This window comes from Asterias rubens, chromosome 5 (assembly GCF_902459465.1).
Source record: "Asterias rubens chromosome 5, eAstRub1.3, whole genome shotgun sequence".
Lineage (NCBI taxonomy): Eukaryota > Metazoa > Echinodermata > Asteroidea > Forcipulatida > Asteriidae > Asterias > Asterias rubens.
Genome location: NC_047066.1, coordinates 22,513,837 through 22,533,907, shown reverse-complemented (window position 1 = coordinate 22,533,907; position 20,071 = coordinate 22,513,837). Strand labels below are relative to the sequence as shown.

Here is a 20,071-nt window from a genome sequence, read left to right as displayed (position 1 = left end):
TGGCTACGTTCATAGCAACAGCTACTGCATCAAAATAGTTTTACAGATTAATCCGCTAAAATCTTAAAAAGTTGTTTTTTTGTCCATAAAAATGAGGGAAGTTGATTATAAATATAACTGGATCACAAAATGAACGTACAAAAACAAATTTATCACATAAAAATTTCAGAAAACGTGTTTGTTTCCTTGGATCTACTTTCTCCGTGCGAATGTGTAATAAGAAACTAGGTGTGTTCTTCGTCACTTCATCTGTGCACTGTTTACATGGGAGGTGCAAAGATTGTGTGAGAAGTAAAGCAAAAACTGCAGTTTGCGTCGTAAATATTGTGTTTTGTCACACTACAGCAAAGTTCATCTTGCCTTTATGAAGTATACCTTGTTTTTAAACAATAAATTAGTCGTTGGACGTCAGGGTTTTGTTGGAACAGTTGAAAACAGAGCAGCACCGCCTTCTGGGATCTTGTCTTCGACTTACGACCGTACTGCAGGACAACAGGTAAACACTAACGTTCAAAATGGCGTTGGCATTTGCGGATATTGCTGTAATGGAGACAGTTCGTCTTCTCGACAAAGTCAGAGCAGATGGACCCAAAGGAAAACCAGAGATCATTTCCCAAGAACCTCTCCAGTTCAAACCGGTACACAAAGTGAAATCCAAAGAAACCAAACAACCAAAGACAGATCCACTGCGAGTATTGGACCCCGGCCGCAAGAAGCTGACCACTGTGGAGTCACAGCGTGTCCTGGCCGTACTGGATGACAGTATTAAACGCATTGAAGTGGTAACATTGCTTCCATATGTTACTGAGAACCTAGAAAGGTTTACTGCTGTGCTTGGTGCTGAATTGGTGACAGCAATACAAGAACATACGAACATGAAGAACTCTTACAACGATGCGTATAATCAGTTGATGGAATTGAATAATCCAGAACGATTATCAACATCACAATCAAGTAAACGATCATTAGCGTCATCGCAGAGGAGTGCTGAGGATAGTCGAGCTTCATCCAGACAAAGCAGTGGTATTAATGAGAACAATGAAGGAATTGAAGACACAGAAAGGATCCTCTCTGAAGAAGAAGAACAGTTGTTTGAGACTTTTCACGTCTTAAAGAAACAGATGGGTTTCTCCACTCGTAACATCCTCCGTCTTCTGTCATTGAACCCAGCTGCTGTGAACGCTGTCAGGGCTGAACGTCAAAGTAGAGATCAAGAGTCCAGCAACCTTATTACATACATGAATGAGCTTCGAGGATTTATCTTAGAGCGATTGCTGACAACCCCCCTTGAAGAGAAAGAGAAGACAGATTATTTGATGCACATCACGATCCGTGAGCGTAAGAATTCTCAAATAATAAAGAAACTCTCAGCAGAGCTCCAAGCTGCTGAGGAAGAGAAGGATGCAGAGGTATTACTGTCAGTTCAGAAAGGAATTTTAGTTTAAAAACCATTGTCCAATTACTGGATCCAACAATACCTTTTACCTTTTCTGGGGTTTGAAATAGTGTAGTGCATTGGCACACTACAGAGTATCAAACAAAAAACATGAGCATTTATTCTTACACCCATTATGTATGTATGCCAGAAAATGTAAAAAATCAAAAAGTGGAAAAACATGTTGGGTCCAGTAATTTATTACTATTATGGAGTTTGGAATTATGGCAGAACTAAAAGAAGATTTTTAATTATTTCCAAGGCAGAATTTTTTCACTTTATAAAATCATCTTCTTTGATTTCCCAGAATTTTTCACACATGTTTTAAGACTTTGAAATCATGAAAAGTCAATGTGTGATACGCCAACGTTTCCAAAAACTCATACATAAAGCTAGAATAAACAACCTTTGGTCACACCCTTTAAACTGTTGGGACAATTGAGGTTTATGATAATCACAACTCTGATGATTTGAGCTACAATGTAGACACATTTATATGATTCAAATTTAAATAAAGCATTTTTATGCAATTTAACCGGAGTACATAAACTTCTGAAATGTTTACAAACAACAATGCCAACTGTGCTTGGATGAACACATACCAATTTATGCTCCATACTATTAAATGAATTAGTTAACAAATTTTTCACCATCAGTTTTCTCTTTAATAAATATTTTTGTCCAATGTTAAATAACTTCAGATTTCTAAACGAAATGAGGAAATTCGTCGTCTAAAAGCTGATTTGAACCAGATTGAGAAGTTCTCAGAGGAACATATCCGCCGCACAAAGTCTGAATCTGAGAAACAGCAGCAAGCAGACACCAAGAACTCTGAGGGCAAACAAGGCAAGCTGCAAGCTGACCTACAGGCCCTCAAGACACAACTTGCTACCAATACAACGGAACACCGAGAGAGTGAACTAGCTCTAAGAAAGGTGAGCCTCATATAATTCTGATTGTTACAGCGTGTCAATCTGGGAGTTTTCTGCTTCTGTACAATGCTAGCCTTGGCTCCAACTTTTTCCCACTTGTAATAAATCACACATTTTCTTCATTTGCAGAGAAAGTACAAGATAGAGACAGAAGTGGAGAATTGGATTCAGAAATTCGACACAGACATGGGTGAACGGCAGGTAGGTTGACCCCCACCCCCATACACTTCTCAACTTGTAATGTTTTCATCACTGTCAACTGTATGCCCTTAGTTGAGACAATCATACTGAGTGCAAATGTTTAGATATGTAGGGATATGCTGTAGTGTGTACACAATAAATATTTAGGGAGTACAAGCCTTGTAAGAAGCAACATGCAAAACAATGAAAATCAAATCACAAACACAAACAGTTGAATTTAATACTAAAAACCTAATGACAACTAAAGATAAGAGAAGCTACAAGTAGATCAGACGCCTGGATCAGGTCTGATACTACATGGAGGGGACAAAGGTGATTGCCTCCATGCCCCCTGGCTATTTGCCTTGGTGCCCTTGAAATGCTCCAGTAGAAGTTTCCTCATAAGGTCCTTTATGCTAACTGTATGTTTGTGAAAGAGCAAGGGACACCAAGGCATTTTCCCTTGGTTAAAGGGATGCTGCAGTGAATTAAAATAAAAGCTAATTTTGCTGTCATTTATTTCTGATATATGTATTGAACCTCAATAAAATGTGGGTTTTTTTTCCCCTGACATATCTCACTTGCGTAATTAGCGAATAAGTCATGCCCCCCCCCCTTTTGTGGATTGTTACCGCCCCCTACCATCAACGTCATGTCGGGAATTCAAACATATCGTCGGCAAAAATAATCTGGTCCCTAACTGCATGCGTCTAGGTACCAGGCCACACAGTGCACACGTCTCTATATGCACGCAGCCAGGGGGCCCGACGGCTCGGGTTCCCGACATGACGTAACGCTTATGCCCCTTTTAGGGGCGGGGTGGGTTCCCATAATCTCTTAATACCATTTTTTAAATACTTGCGCATTTAATAAAAAATAATAAAAAATATTTCAGGTTTAAAAAGTCATGTTTATTTAAATTATTTTAAAAAACACTGCAGCCACCCTTTATGGGCACCCTAAGGTGAGATTGTACATTTCTTCTGGATTATTTCAAGGGCACAAAGGCAATGACTAGAAGGCATCCGGGCAATCGCCTTGTTGCCTTTGTGAAGTATCAGGCCTGTATGGTGCCCTTCACCAAGGATATTGCCTTGGTGCCCTTGCCTTTTCAAAAACAAAGCATTGTATGAATGGACAATATTGAATATTTGACACTGTCCTCTTCCATTAGGATGAGTATGAGGATCTGGACACTGTCTACACTGAAGAGAAAGCTCAACTGAATGAACTGGAAGAACGCTTTACCACCTTGGAGACTGAATACGTTACTATCATGGAGGAAAAGAAGATAGCCCAGGAGAAGAAAGAGCGAGAGGAACGGGAGCTGGCTTTGATGATCAAAGGAGCTACAGTCATTCAGTCATTCTGGAGATCTTATAAATGCCGTAAAGCTCTTAAGTCTAAGAAAAAGAAGGGAAAGAAAGGAAAGAAGGGAAAGAAAGGAAAAAAGAAGTAAATGTACTATTAAGAACATTGACGATGTCGCTATTAATTGGACTTCTGTACAAATTATTCATTCTAAACAAGAGAAGATGGAAAGCCAAGTTTCACATGAAGTAGAAGACTTTGGTTAATTTATTCACACTTGATAGAAATTAATTAATGAGGGTTTTCTAACTTGATCTAAGTATGCTTTATTGAGTCCAACAGAAGTCAACCCCTTTATCTGTGCACTTGGATAAAATAGGCCTACATGTCATTGTACAATACTCCAACCATGTGTGAATGAGCTTATCAAATTCAAGAAAAACCTGTCAGATTAGGGGGTAAAAGTTAATGATATTTTTTACAGGTTCATATACATGTAGTCAAGTGTATCAGGGCTGTCGGCCATAAACATTAGGATGGTTTTACGTATAAAGCATGTTTTAACCTGAAAGTAGTTAACTACATTATAGTGTATTGTACAAAATCTTCCTGTGACACTCATACCAAAATGTATATTGTACTTAAAGACACTGGACACTATTGGTATTTGTCAAAGACTAGTCTTCACAGTTGGTGTATCTCAACATATGCATAAATTAACAAACCTGGGAAAAATTGAGCTCAATCGGTCATCGAACTTGCGAGATATTAATGGAAAAAAAAACACCCTTGTCGCACTATGGTCACACGAAGTTGTGTGCTTTCAGATGCTTGATTTCGAGACCTCAAATTCTAAATCTGAGGTCTCGAATTCAAATTCGTGGAAAATTACATCTTTCTCGAAAACAACGTTACTTCAGAGGCAGCTGTTTCTCACAATGTTTTATACTATCAACCTCTCCCCATTACTCGTAGTCAAGAAAGGTTTTGTGCTGGTAATTATTTTGAGTAATTACCAATAGTGTCCACTGCCTTTAAAAACAGCTATGAACCAAAATAATAACCAATTGAAATGCAGTTTATCTTTGTATTTATTATGTACTTGTGTTTGCATATTTTTTCTTGAAGTTATATATAAGAATGTGCTATTTAAAGATATAAATCGCTAATAATTTTCACATCTGAGATTTACAAGGAATTTGTCATAAAAATCAGTGTTTTTTTATATTGTAAAATTTTCAACAGCAATCCAATGAATGCTAAAATATATTACCGCATAAAATGTACATCACAGTTATCATTTAATAGTATGTAAAGTTTGCAGATTGACCAATATGTATTGTTCAATATACATGTAATGCATTTTCTTCTGTCATTCCTACCTATGTGCTGCAAAAGCACAGAAACGCTAGAATGCAATGCTCATCATTTTGCGTAAGTGGTTTTTCTCGAAATTGTTTTGAAACAAATAGAGCATTCTCTTTTTGGACAAACATTCTTGAGTTTCCGAGCTTCTTACTTATAAATTGGTGTTACATTGTAATCAGTTTAAAAATAGAGCAGTTGTTAGAATGATAACTAATAAAATAGGTTCGTACATTATATTGACTGTTTTTAAATAACAGCAAAATTGTACACATATGTAGTTCATGTTAAAAGTCGGTTATGGAAAGTAGACTTGGTTGAATTAAAACTGTATGTACATAGTTTATTTCACATTCAATCAGTACTCGGAATTTTAATCATTTTCTTGTCACGGCTTTTCCCGCTAATCGAGGACTTCTTCTTGTTCTCCAAATGTTTTGACTTGCTTCTTTTTAGCAACGTTCCCATTGGCTTTGTCATGAAAGTGAAGCAATGACTTCCTCGATTTATCAAACACCAGGATCCCGTTTGTTGGTTTCTTGGGTAGACATGCCCCCCCCCCCCCCCCCCCACAACACACACCGACAAAATTCGGTTAATTATAAGAGATGCCAACCTGGGACCAATTTCATAGAGCTGCTTAGGCAGACAAAGTTGTTTGGCTCAACAACATTTTGCTTACCAGAATAAGGTTGCCAGCCTAACTACTATGTCACGTGTACAACTGTGGTTGGTATCCTGCTAATTTCTGCTAAGCAGAAAAATGTTAAGCAACATTTTCTGCTTAAGCAGCTCTATGAAATTGGGCCCTGTTATTTACAACCCGAACATGGGTGTTTGTCCTTTTTTTTCACATAGCAGCGGAGTTGCAAACACTATTTCTTCTCACATAGCAGCGGAGTTGCAAACACTATTTCTTCTTACATAGCAGCGGAGTTGCAAACACTATTTCTTCTTACATAGCAGCGGAGTTGCAAACACTATTTCTTCTTACATACCAGCGGAGTTGCAAACACTATTTCTTCTTATCTGCCCCTTTCTTCTTCCCTTTCTTCTTCTTAGCCTTGAGAGCTTGAGCTTTACGACGTCTGTATTCTTTCCAAAGTCTCTGGAATTTAGTAGCTGCATCATGTCTTGCAAATTCTAGTAGTTTCGTATCTTTGATCTTGCGAGCTGTGTCATGTTCTTCAATGATAAGGAGGTATTCTGACTCTAAGGTGGTGAAGCGCTCTTCAAGCTCGTTCAGTTGAGCCTTCTCTTCGGTGTAAATAGCGTCTGCATCTTCAAATTCAAGCTGGTTGAGGGAAGGGGGGGGGTCAAAAGTAGAAAATTTTAACTGACAATTCAATGAGGAAATAGAAAGTGATGACCCTCAAGATGGAATTATTGTGAGGTTCGTTTTTCTGGTTTAAAAAGAGTTAGAAATAAGCCCCATTGTGAAACTATATTCCCATTGCTGTATCTGCATCCAAAACAAATAAACATTTTTTATTACGAGAGAACAAACGAAGGAAGGAGAAGGAAAGAAACAACGCCATCCTGAAAAATCCACACTATGAAAATTAGTGACGAATCAACGCAGTAACATAATTTAAAGTGAAATGCAGATATGGTAGGAAATGTTTGGATGCTGGGGTTTCCGATTGGCACTAAAATGTCAAAAGCAAACAAACAAACAAACACCCCAAAAACAAACAAACAAACAAACACACAAACACCTCAGCAAACAAGTAGATCCTTCTTCCTTACAATTTTCAGTTATTTTCTGAACACGCCCGCCAGGGGTCATAAACCTACTCTGGAAATTGGCTTGAGATATACATACCTGTCGATCACCCACGTCAGTGTCGTACTTCAGAATCCAGTTCTCTAGTTCTGTTTCAATTTTGAATTTTCTCTGGAAAAAAAAAGAGGAAGAACATATTGATTTTTAGGGTTGAACGTGGAACGTTATTGCGGAGGTCGTTGGTTCGAATCCCACCCTAGTAAATTCTTCTCCCCGGAAAAAAAAACAGTTTCCCTTGTGGCTTAACATTGAAAGACATATTGGTCAGATATTGGGTTTTAATATTGGACCTTTTATGGGGACGGTGGGGGGGGGGGGGGGTCTGGGTGGTCGCAGAGATGTATTGCACCATGCAGTAATAATGATATCAACTTCATATCACCTTTCTAAGTGTGAGTTCTTTTTCTCTGTGGTCCGTGATGCTTGCAGAAAGTTGAGCTTTAAGTGACTGTAAGTCTGCCGTTAGTTTGTCTTGTTTTCCCGCCCAATTCTTGGTGTCAGCTTGCTGTTGTTTCTCAGCCTCGGTCTTTGTACGGCGTATAAAATCATCATTCAGTTTTTCAATCTGGTTCAAATCTGACTTTAGACGACGAATCTCTTCATTTTGCCGTGAGATCTAGAGGTGATTAATACAAATTATTTAGAATATCATAAATTGGTGATTTATCATATGGCATAAAGAAAATAAAACATCAACAGGGGAATTAAAAAACATAACGAAGCATTTACAAAGTATTTAGCTAAGATGGTCGAAAAAGACACGACTGGATAAGTGCGTTCTTTTATCCAGTTTCAAAAACGTTCCCGTATTTAAAATATAATATCCGTTTCATAATATTGATATCGTATGCCACCATTCTAAGCTTATAATATTCACAAAAACAATATTATTTTTTTTGTATAACAGAAACAAAAACGAAGAAATATGGATAAGATTCCTTCCAGTGTTATGGCAACAGGCACCCATTATGTTTACCCCTAAAATAATACAACCGACAGTGACAAACATTTGGTTGATTACAATTAAATACACATTTTGAGTGGAATGAAGATGGAGTCTCTTACCTCAGTATCTTTGAAGTCTTGAGCAGCTCCGAGTTCCGCTGATAATTTCTTTATTATTTGAGCATTCTTTCTCTCACGAACATCTATGAGAGATAGATAATCTAGTTCATCTTTTTCCTCAAGGGGCGTGGTCAGCAACCTTGTAAGAATGAATCCTCGAAGCTCCTTCATGTTCTTGATGAGGTTATTAGACTGATCATCCCTGCGGTCCTGCCATCGTGCTTTGATTACACGTACAGCAGGCGGGTTCAATGAGAGGAGACGGAGGATGTTACGGGTCGCGAAACTCATCTTTTTCTTTAAGACGGAAAGATACTCCATCAATTGCTCCTCATCTTCAGCTGAGTGGATCTCAACTCTATCTCCATATGTATCTGATACATGAATGCTGCTTAGCCTGGACGAGCTACTTATACTTCCCGTCAGAGACACCGATGATGATTTGAAACGAGATGATGCTCGCGACTTGGGGTTCAACCTGTTATACACATTGGTGTAGGATCTATTGAGATGGGAATGCTCATCTAAAGCTGCGAGTAGTTCAGTTCCAAACACATCACTATATCTTTCCAGATTCTCTGTGAGATATGGTAGCAGTGTGGCCACTTCAAGCCGTTCAATACTGTCATCCAGTACAGCCAGGACACGCTGTGACTCCACAGTGGTCAGTTTCTTCCGACCGAGGTCTATCCCACGACCAGCAGCAACCTTTCTGGGGTGTTTTGCCTCCTTTGAGGTTTGGAGAGGACTTTCTTGAGGAGGTTCAAATGATACTTCACTATTATCGAGTTCGACAGCGTTGACATTATTCAAGTCTGATTCTAAAACTGAAACTCCCTCCATTGATCTCCAATAAGCCATTTGTAAAGTTCTTGTTTGATCTTGGTTGTCAGTTTACGAATTTGATTTCATTCTTTAATTGTGGCGGCTCTGCAGACTATAGGCCTAATCATACATGAACCATGAAAATACTCTAGAATATAGTATTTCCGATTCAAACATGCAAACAAAAAAGGAGATGAAATTTCTTGGGAAAACAGTCAGCACATTAATTTCACATTTACAAAGCAAAACGTACGCTAGGTCATACCATTAAACGTGAAGTCCATTGAGGCATCCATTATAAAGTATCCTGCCATAAAACACAATTGAAAATTTGGTTGAAAATCACGAAAACCACTTTACCAACTAGCTCCTGCAACTGGCCACAAGACTAATATTCTCCGACAACAATTGAAGAGTGAATAATGGTATCAATATCGATGAACTGATGAAACTCAAAGCTGAAGTAAAGATTACATGTTGTGTGTTGGTGAACTTGGGGGATGGCAATGACTATACTACTGACTCCCGATTGTACATGTATCGGGTATGAACCTGTAGTTATGGTAAATAAAATACAATAATATGAAAGCCTCTTTACAATCACACATACGCGATTACAAAATAGTCACACCTAACAAGAAGATTTATACAAACAAAAAATCCTCGTAAAAACGCTTATTTCAAGATGTTAGCTTTATTATTGAAAACATAGTCAATGTTGCAAGTTTTACTTACTATCAAGGTTTGTTTTTGTTTGGTTTTGCGGATGAATCAGAGAATAATTGTGATAGTTGAGCTGTTGCTAAGAGTGTTCCTATTGAAAGCAACGTTTTCATTCCATTTCAATGAAAGCAATACCACCATTATGGATGCTCACACACCTTAACGAACAACAATTAGATTTCCATAACACGAAATGGCACAACAACTTTGAATTAGAGGTACAGGAACATAAAAATACATGTACAAGTACAACATTTGATGGAGCCAACTTGTAAACGATTCAAAGTTATCAAAACTACCAACCAAATAAATTGGGAAAATCACAAGCAGGGCTACTTGTATGTAAAAATGCTATTACTTTTCATGCTTTAGAAAGAAAAGGTTTATGTTTGAAAAGAGCAGGATAGGATTTCAAAAGGCAGGGTTTATTTTCAAGATGAATACCAAATGGTTTCCACTTTGATGATTTCGTTGAATGCGTCTGTGACCCTGTAGTTCTTACTCAATAGTTACAACAACAAAACAGTCAATTGCCATACTTAAATGGAGTCTAAATAAAATGTTCACTTACACTAGGCCAATGGTATATATTTTTGTGTATACACTGAACTGACATACATAACACAACTGTTGGCACTTATATAAAGTGGCTGACAAAAAGCAATATTAATACTTATTTAAAGGTCTCATTTTTGTGTGCAGCCAATTTAAATTTAGTTTGCGAAATTTGGTTGATAATCTTGTTTTTATCAAGGACAAAACTTCATTCTAAGGAAATGTTTGTGCTTATTAGCAGCTCTATAAAATTGGGCCAAGGTTGAGGGAGTTTTTTTTTATATGTTAGGCGATAATAATAATAATAATAACAATAATATCGAAGTCTTATATAGCGCACGTATCTACCAAACAAGGCGCTGAGTATATACAAACTGATGGTACTGAAAACAATGGATTCTCATAGTAGGATAGGGACTTGAGTCAAGTCTAGGTTTGGATCAGCGCGCATCGATGGCGGCTGACGCGGTATTATATTCTGTATCTATGGTCTGACGCAACACGGACGCAATGCGCAAGTGATACTCGCGCGTTCAGAACAGGCGCTGCGTTTGAAATAAATAATACAGGCGGTTGTTTTATACTGATGTTGCACATTACTACATCTATTTTTGGTTGAGAAAAACTGTATGCATGGTAGCTAATGTTCAGTAAGAAGAAAATAATAAGACAAAAGGAAAATGGATGAACAGACCCCACTCATGAAGTTCTTTAATCAATTACGTCTTAAGTGCGGCACATCTCCATCAATACAACTAAGCGACGGGATACATCTTACAGGAGTTCCAAACGATGATCTATATGATGCTATTACTCGTGGAGATTTAAGTAAATGCCAGGAGCTTCTTGAAATGGGTGTAATGGATCAACAAGAAGGAGACGGTGCAAGCTTCCCTTCTCATGAAGCAGTTAAACTCACTTCGCCTCTACACTACGCAGTGATGCGCCGAGAGCCTGAGATTATTAAGCTACTTCTAAAGTATGGTGCTGATCCAAATTGTGTGGATACTGAAGGCAAGACAGCAATACATTCATTGATTCTATGCTGGCCTCGATGCGTACCTAAAGGTAACCCATCCAAGTTACACGGAACCGCTGCATATCAAAAGCATCTCCAAGAAGTAGACAAGGTATGCCGATATAGTCTTTGGAGACTATGTGCCTTTGGTGGCAACCCAAACGCACGGGACAACAGGCAGCAGTCACCGCTACACTATGCAGCTAGATTTGATATCCCTAGTGCAGCTACAGTACTTCTTGAATGGGGTGCTCATAATGACTCCATTGATATAGACCGTAAGACACCTCTGATGCTAGCAGCAGCCACGGGAGAAGAAAGCCTGGAGGTTCTTCTGCAATCAAAACCAAACGTCCATCTCACATGTATTGATGGAAAGACAGCACTTCATCATGCAGTTGAGTCAAGATGCCCAAAGCATAAGAAGCAGCTTTGTGTCAAGCTGCTTCTTCAAGGAGGTGCTAACCCTGATGTAGTGGATAACACCAGAAGCACAGCTCTCCATTATGTATGTACTAAGCTACCAGACGAGACCATCATCCAGTGTTTACTACGAGCACGAGCCAATCCTGACATCCGAGATGCAAATCTTATGACTCCTCTTCATCTACTACTCCAAAACACAAACAATCTCCTCACAAAAGACACAATCCTAGACCTCATTGATGCAACTCTTTCTTATGGAATACCAAACAGACAAGTTCCGTTGGCACCCAACCTTCCGTGGCTTACGTTTCCTGTTGGAGCAATTCTTACAGACCACTCCCCTCCATCTCTGCAGAGAATCTGCAGGAAGATAACCCGCAACCAGATACTGAAGAGTCTTGGGAGTCATTATCAAGATACCAAGACGGAGCAGATCATGGAGGATGCAGTTACTTGGTTACCGCTTCCAAAGTCACTACAAAGATTCATCGTACTGGATGCAACAAACCCAGTTCGGCAAATGATTCTGGGAATTAAACAAATCCAGAACAGTCAGTGACGTCGAACAAAATGCAGCCAAACTTCAAGTCTACCAAAAGGAAACCAACAGCAACACTAATTCAAGTCGGCGGTTGACTGTTTTCCCCCAATTTGTCCCATTTATATTGGGATTTTTAAGATTTTGGCACAGTTAAATCGGAAACTGATTGTTGGGGGGGGGGCAATATGAAGACTTCTGAGTCTTTAGATAAAAAGTATAATTTTATTTATAATAAAAAAATATCATCTTAGTTATGACACAACTTAGTATGAAATATTTAAGGACATTTTCTTTGTCTTTTGGGGGGCAGGAATTTGGTGAGAGGACATGCACAATTTGAATTGTGGTTTTTAAGAAACTGTATTCACTTATTTAAACAAAATAACAAATAATAAATTATTAAAATAGTACAATAATTAATTAGTAAATAAATAAATGGTTAAATATTCTATAAAACATGTATTTCCTTTATTTGTTGTCATTGAGTTTAAACCGAAGTATGTTTTAGATAATCTAAAGACTCGGAAGTCTGTATGCAAGTTTAATGGACTCACTACTGCCATGGCATATTTTATTATGAAGTAAACACTTGCTATCGATTAAACTCTATTCTACTTTATTAACATATCCACCACAAGCTTATTGTATAACAACAGAAACAAGTTTACCATGTCTCTGTCTTCATGGACACATGGTCATGACAAGAGGGTAGTAACTTTCAGCAGTCAACTCCAGGGATGGGTGTTGGTATTTCATGATGGCCAAACTAAAATATAGCTAACAAGGATGGTAAAACGCTCAGATTGAGATGGCTTAATACTTTAAGACAATGATGACAATGGTGATGATGACGCGATAATGATGAGTGAGATGAATTAGCCTATAATGATGACAACCAATGCCAAAACAGACTTGATTCGGTTAAGTACAACCTTCATTTGCCAAGAGGAAGTCATGCAATTTCCTCGACAACAAATCTAATCTCAACCGTCATTTTCGTTATTTTCTTTATTTGGATAATTAAGCCTTTTGTAGTTACATACAAATTCAGACAATTTCCGACTGTTATTGACCCTTAATATCCGCTGACTCCTCCTACTCTTACTCCTACTCTTTAGTCAAACCCCGGTCATTGTACACTTTCATAGAAAGATAAACTTTCATTCGTTCTGCCCATCAAAGTTTGCCCGATCAATTCACAAAAACGACTCACCAATCTTTTTTGTTCAATCCCCCTGATACCTGCTTCAAGTCACCTCTTCTTGAAGACTACGTCCTTTACTTCTTATTATTCTACTCCACTCTTGATATTCCCTGGATCTTAACAAGCCATCCGGCTTGAGGAAGTTAACTGAATCCAAGCCGGAGGGCATACAGCTATTTACAGCCCTCCCTTGTGTGTTAGACTGGCACCTTGAGTGCGAGTCACACAACAGCTTCAGCCCGGCTCAAGACTCAACATTACAGGGTGTGCCTCAAGCACATGGGCAATGAGTATACATACACAACAAGATTCGGTTAGAAAAGAGTTTTTTTCACAATCACCATTGTCGAAATAATCTCACTTAAAAAAAGAGATTATTACTAAAGCCTTACTTTCCACTAAGCCATGGCAACCATAATACCAAATTCTTGCAAGAAGTGGTGGTTTTGACTGTGAGAAGAAGTCCAACCTTTTGAAGAGAGCAATGATCAACAACATCGAGACTTATATCACCTCTGATTCTCATCAGAATAATCATTTACTGCAAGAAGAGACCATTACATTTTTGTCCATATATCTAGAATACCCCCGCTTCACCATGTACAGCTTCAAATCTTACTACTCATTCTGTTTTTAATTTGAAAAAGCCGATATGGGTTTTTTCCAGAAAAACGTCAGAGATGAGAGAAAGGAGTAATTCTTGTGGGGAAAAAGATGAAACCATAAAATGAATGTTTCCTTTTGAATTATTTTAATTAAGATTAAGATGATTTTCTTACAGAACCTTCCAGGTTGTGGATTTATAAAATGAACTGTTTACAAAGGATCCGTGAGCGAGACATCGAAGTGCCTAAAACTTAAACAGCGCCCTCATACACCAAGTAGAGTAAGCTTATTATCGTTCAATCCTAAAGACGAGTCACTGGATTGGTAAAAGTAATATCGATTTTCATTCTGGAAACTTACTGATGATAATATTCATACCAGTGACAATCTTCAAGAGAAAGTGTCTAAAATGTTTTGCCAAAGTCGAGAAATGGCATAATGAAGAATTCACAAACCACTGTTACTTATTGCGATCATCACAATCGAAATAACTTCGATATGAAAGTGTAGAACAATAACTATCTGCATCCATCGAGTCAGAGACTGTAAAAGTTGGCTCTGAAAAGAGCAAGCTGAGAAAAGAAAAAATAACAATTGTAATTTGTTAATACAAACGATGTATCAATTGCACGTTGGTTATCGTGAACCACTGCTGTATAACGATCTTTATAGTTTTCCAACTGCTTCAATTATAGTCTACTTCCTCATTAATAGCATTAGACTCACATTGATTCGCTAAACACCATCCTGAACGCACAAATTAATATCATTTCCCACGACGACAGAGTCGTATGACCCTCTTCAATTGACACTCAGACATTACAGGACCCCCAGGCAGGCTTACCATCAGTCAACTAAACCACAAGTCACATCTCTAGCAGTAATTACAATCTTACAGATTTAATCCTACCAGGCCTTTGGGTCAGGGGAAGTTAAAGATGGCTAACATTTTCTTTAAATACAGCTTCAAACAATGGATCCCTGACTCTTGTTTGGGCTCATCTATTCAGCCTTGGTGGACGAAATCTCGATTACGCAGGCAGCGAGTTAAAAAGGGGCCATGTGCAAGGAATTAAGTTAGAGTTGCGTTTGACGACTGGTGAATTTTATTTTATGAATCTGATTTCTACAAGGTAGCCAATAAATAAAACATTCGATTTGTATACAAACTGTCGTTGTAATCAAGAAGATAATACAAACTATGAGCCAATAATCTGGTAACTGCGACCCTCTGTTACCCCCAAACGATAGACAATCAATTTAATACCCAGAGCTGTGAAGTTAATTAGTGTACACACCCTCCTTTGTTTTGACTGAAGTACTTCCTCCTTACAATTATGCTGACTGATATTTGCTTATTACGGGTATTGGATTATGAATATCTATGAATGACACACGTGCCTATTAAAGTAGCGTCGATAGAGTAGAGTCGGTATTAGTTTTTATTTTATTTTTCATTTCAGAAACATTTATTTCCACATGAATAAGCACTTTAGAAAACTTTTTTTTTACAAGAAAACTACTTAGTGGAGGCATTACACAAGAAGCCGAAGCTTATAAACGGAATGCCTTTAAACACAACCAAAATACTCATATAAACAGTACTGGAAAAGGAAGACAATTCAAAGGACAAAACACAACAAAACAAAACAATGGAACAGAAATAGACATACAAACGGAGTGGACATAAACTTGTATTTCTTGCTGACAACAGTAAGTCATACCATATGGCAATGGTAATACGTAAAGTAACTTCATGAAGGAAATGTCTGTACATTATTTTGCGCAAGTTTGTTCCTCCATGTCTAACCTTTGACCCAGGTAATGTCTTTGATTATTTCATAGTTTAATTTAACGTTAGGTGTACATGTCATGCGCCATAGTTTACTTCTTCTTTTTGAACACGGGTCAGTTTGGTTTGTAAATTGACATTGTCATTTGACACGAAGTGTCTCTGATTGGTTTACATTTTCAGTAGTGGCACCGTATAGACCAAATCAGTCGTTTTCAAGATCAACTTTTCTTTTCACTCGTCAGGTACCAAGCTGGTGTTTTCATCAAGTGCCTCAGGTAGTGCTATGTTACAGTTCTAATCCAACGCTCCGCTCCAGTCCGTTCACAGAAGGCTTTGCATTGAGGTAGTGAGAGTATAGGTCTACCAATATGACACGGCGCTTGTGTGTAAGCTTTGGTGCAATGGTCGACCACACCCTTATTCCACGGGAAACAGGGTAAATTGAGCGAAGGTGTGAAACAGTTAACGGTTGCCATCAAAAACTTTGACAGAATTCAAGTGGTCTAAACATATTTAACAGAGCAACTGTATGCTGCCAAGCAAAAAATAGCATAGTCGTTCAAAGGAAACTATTATACAATAAATATAGTGATTTGGTAATTATCTAAACAAAGGTGATTGGGTTGATTATAAAATTACTATCAGTACCAATCGTTCAAATATATTATAGGCCCTATTTTCGTTTGAAATTATGTAAAATTTGTAGAAAATAATTGTAATAGCGCCACATCACGATTGCTCATTTCGATTGCAGCATCCAACGTGGGAAGGAATCTGATCCTTCGATTCAGAATATGAAGATTCACCAGAAGGCATTCGTCCTTAGAGGAATTTACGAATTTCACTTTTTCAAGGATCACCTTCGATCTTCAACAATCACTTTCATTGACGGCAAATTTCAATTATGCCAGAAAGACCAAAGAAGTCAAATTGTTTCAGTTGTTGAGTTTTAAGTTACACGCCCGAAGGGGGAAAGGGTTCAAAGATGGCGCGATTTGCTGACGTGTTGACAAATCCAAGTTCATTTCAGTAATGGGGTTCGTAGAATGGTTACCAAAGGTGCTGACAGATATCAGACGAAAGCACGTCCAGCTTCGATCAGGTAGATTTTTGTCTCAATGATACTACAAAGTTCTATCCCATAAACGGGGTTGGAGGGAGGATAAAACAAAGCTAAATTCAGTGCATCTTTAACTTTCGTAAGAGTTAAACGTGTGCCAGGCAGCATGTCTAGTTTTCGCACGAAATCTCACACATTTAAAGCTCCACTGACATTTCAAACTCACGCAATTCCACTGAAGGATAATCCTTAACGTCTTATGGTTATCCACTGACCAGAGTGTTTTGGATGACCCTTTTCCCCTTCCTCTTACCCCTTAGTATAGACATATGACTGGACATTACCAGAGCATTCAGGCCGAAGTTGAATCACGATAAACTATTGTTAAGTTGACCATGGAAGCAATCGGTCGACTTATCTTTAGTATCTGGTAAACTGACTACAGTAGTCAAAACTTGTTAAAACAAAAGAAAAAAATCACCCTCACCAAAAGATATTAAAATAAACGTATGAACTCCAGATTGAACTAATTGAAATATATTATTCTCTTCTTCTTTGTACCTTCTTGTTTCATGTAATCACTCATGTTATTTCATCTATACATCGACCATAGAGCTATTATAGCTCATGACATTGAGTTATCTCTTATTTGAGGAACACTTTGACTGCTTTGAGCGTTTTCTGACAACCCCTCGAGTTTGAAGGCAATTGTTGTACAATGATCTCAATTCGTTTTTGCTGACACAGTGACAATAATATCTGTCTGGTATCTTCGATTGTGCATTCAAGGTACCGTTAGACCACTTGGATCGTCAGATCATTGGGTCTGTAAGATGAGTTGGCAGACGTCAACTAAGACGGTATTACAACATTTGGACAGGTACATCCACCCTCATTGTATCTCAGACACAACAAGGTCATGTAGTGTCTTAGTTTCTTGCTTTGGTTTCCGGTGATTAGGCTGATGATGATGGGATTACTATTATTATCCCAGCCCACTACCCTAGTACTGTGGGTTTGGGCTCCCTAACACAACGAACCATGGGCCTAGAGTGTTAGATCAACGGTATGGTACAGACGACTGTGGGTATTAAGTTGATGCGTCTTTTTCTGAAAGGGGAGGTTGGGTCTAGGGTGTATGTTTTATGTCAGAACTTTTCACCAGTTTAATCTCTGTCTGTTTTGTCTCTTTAAATAATTTATCACATAAAACTGCTGCTTATCACATAAAACTGCTGCTACTATCATTCATTCTTTGGTCACTTCTCGCCTTGACAATGGTAATTCCCTATTATACGGAGTTACCGAACACCAGCTCCACAAACTACAACTTTTACAAAATGCTGCCGCTCGTGTTTTAACAAAATCTAAAAAACATGATCATATTACACCTATATTGCAGGAACTTCACTGGCTACCCATTCGACAACGAATTCAATTCAAAATTCTACTTATTGCATTTAAATCCCAGTTTGGCTTGACTCCGTCTTATATTGCAAATCTCCTTGTACCTTATGCCCCCTCTCGCAATCCCCTTTTAAGTTAAAAGTCCCTTTTAACTATTCCTAGAACTTCCTCATCATATGGCGATCGTTCCTTTTCCGCTTGTGCTCCTAAACTTTGGAACGCTTTACCTAATAACATCAGGCGCTGTAGTTCTCTTCCATTGTTTAAAAACTTGCTTAAAACTCATTTATTTAAATCATCTTACACTTAGCTCGTTACATGTCTTGACAGTAGATTATTCATTGTATAATTTTGTATTATGTTCTACAGTTCTTTTTTGTTGTATGTATTTTTTTTTTTCTGCGCCTCGAAATAGGGTCTTGTACACTAGATAGATGGCGCATTATAAATGCATTATTATTATTATATTATTAATTTAATATGTGATTTTCTATGTTATTTAATGATTGTTATTATCCATCCAGTTATTGGCGCTTGCGCTGTTGGATGTGGCTGAAATAAATAAAATATACGCATCCACGCCAGTAGACGGCATTATGAAAATGGGTCCAAAATGGTTACGGTTATTTACTGATAAGAATCCTCTCCTCCACAAATTATTTTGGAAAAAAAAATTTAATTTAATCTTTTTCATCATTGTGGCATGAATTTTCAACCAACCAAAACGATATTTCATGTTGACCCTGTATCTACCGCGTCATCATCACTCGCTTTGATCCCATCATACACTCTCCTTTCAGTAATACTTCGGTTCCTTTGAACTAAAACTGGAAAAATGTAACCTTGTATTAATAAATGGTTCCCGAAGGTCAGGTGTGATTTGTCATTTGTGACCCTTATTAGGTTGACAATGTTCCCATTCTACACACCCCTTTGAGAGAGTAAAGTATAAGACACCTGCTGTTGTACGCCTTTGATTGACTCTAACCTTGTCGGGATTGGCTTGGTGTATCAGGGGAGCATACACCAAGACGCGCCCTCACTCGCACGCCTCTCATCGCTCCAAATTTACCCGACAGATGTTGGCGTATGCTTACCCACAGTGTCCCCGGCCCGGTGTGAAAGTTATAATATGAAGAGCACGTGTCTTATATCATGCTTTTGATGTTATTAAGGAGTTTTAGAACGGCATAGTTTTATTAATCTATACCAAACATGAACATGGGCCCGAATGGCAGTGGAGGTATTGTAGATTTTGGCTATAGTAAACTAAACTTTCAGAACCAACGATCTGTACAGCACTGTTGTTCTCAATTTAGCAAGTGATAAAGTAGTGACGAAAAAAGTGTGTTATGGACAGAATTTACCGCACTTATTAAAACCAAAACAAGCAAAATCGTTTTCTTACCATAGTTCGTATAGTTTTGATCGACTGTCGACCCCTCGTCGATCGTAAAAAGACGTAATTTCATTACGATACATCGCCAGATCCCGACTTGTTTATTATCGGTCTCCCTTGCAAATACAAACTGTGGGGACGTTCGCCCGGTCCACAGTCATGGGTTGTTTTACACATAGTTTAACGGCTCACTGGTCAGGATTATTAAAGTGTACCTGGCTAAGATATTTTAAAATTACGTAATAAGTTCAGTATAAAGACCCTTTCAACATTGACTCGTGGTGGTATGTCTTCTTCGGGTGCATTTTGGTTTACTGTACACAGGTGTATTTTCGAATTTGAGTTGTGTTTAAATAAAACACCCATTTGTACGTGGCTACGTTCAAGGAGAAACGTCTAAAAATTGTATTTTATATTGTTTGAGTTTCGATCCATTGG

At 38.1% G+C, this 20,071-nt stretch overlaps 3 protein-coding genes across 4 annotated transcripts; 2 read left to right on the top strand and 1 right to left on the bottom strand.

The window, feature by feature from the left end:
• The first annotated feature begins 264 nt into the window (after positions 1 to 264).
• LOC117289996 (dynein regulatory complex protein 10-like) lies at positions 265 to 4,569 on the top strand. Its single transcript, XM_033771202.1, has 4 exons — positions 265 to 1,409; positions 2,137 to 2,370; positions 2,497 to 2,568; positions 3,722 to 4,569. The coding sequence occupies exons 1-4, from the start codon at positions 516 to 518 to the stop codon at positions 4,004 to 4,006; spliced, it is 1,485 nt and encodes a 494-aa protein (XP_033627093.1). The 5' UTR covers positions 265 to 515; the 3' UTR covers positions 4,007 to 4,569.
• LOC117289997 (dynein regulatory complex protein 10-like) lies at positions 3,865 to 19,737 on the bottom strand. Of its 2 annotated transcripts, none has more exons than XM_033771204.1 (5): positions 8,075 to 9,391; positions 7,392 to 7,625; positions 7,049 to 7,120; positions 6,222 to 6,517; positions 3,865 to 3,950 (listed from the first exon to the last, which is right to left on the bottom strand). In XM_033771204.1, the coding sequence occupies exons 1-4, from the start codon at positions 8,933 to 8,935 to the stop codon at positions 6,239 to 6,241; spliced, it is 1,446 nt and encodes a 481-aa protein (XP_033627095.1). In that variant the 5' UTR covers positions 8,936 to 9,391; the 3' UTR covers positions 3,865 to 3,950; positions 6,222 to 6,238. The 2 variants fall into 2 exon arrangements, with proteins under 2 accessions (XP_033627095.1, XP_033627094.1); XM_033771203.1 differs by lacking the exon at positions 3,865 to 3,950 and adding an exon at positions 19,643 to 19,737 and having other exon boundaries at positions 5,787 to 6,517; positions 8,075 to 9,206.
• LOC117290495 (ankyrin repeat domain-containing protein 61-like) lies at positions 10,858 to 12,180 on the top strand. Its single transcript, XM_033771913.1, has one exon. It carries the CDS (start codon positions 10,858 to 10,860, stop codon positions 12,178 to 12,180), a length of 1,323 nt encoding a protein of 440 aa, XP_033627804.1.
• Positions 19,738 to 20,071: the final 334 nt, after the last annotated feature.

Bases quoted from the DNA above. Each gene is read 5' to 3' on its own strand.
- LOC117289996 (XM_033771202.1), top strand. From the start codon at position 516: ATGGCGTTGGCATTTGCGGATATTGCTGTAATGGAGACAGTTCGTCTT. The intron at 2,371-2,496 runs GTGAGCCTCATA...CTTCATTTGCAG, and splicing joins GTGAACTAGCTCTAAGAAAG to AGAAAGTACAAGATAGAGAC. The intron at 2,569-3,721 runs GTAGGTTGACCC...CTCTTCCATTAG, and splicing joins CAGACATGGGTGAACGGCAG to GATGAGTATGAGGATCTGGA.
- LOC117289997 (XM_033771203.1), bottom strand. From the start codon at position 8,935: ATGGCTTATTGGAGATCAATGGAGGGAGTTTCAGTTTTAGAATCAGAC. The intron at 7,626-8,074 runs GTAAGAGACTCC...AATCACCTCTAG, and splicing joins AAGACTTCAAAGATACTGAG to ATCTCACGGCAAAATGAAGA. The intron at 6,518-7,048 runs GTATGTATATCT...TCCCTCAACCAG, and splicing joins CTGACGTGGGTGATCGACAG to CTTGAATTTGAAGATGCAGA.
- LOC117290495 (XM_033771913.1), top strand. From the start codon at position 10,858: ATGGATGAACAGACCCCACTCATGAAGTTCTTTAATCAATTACGTCTT.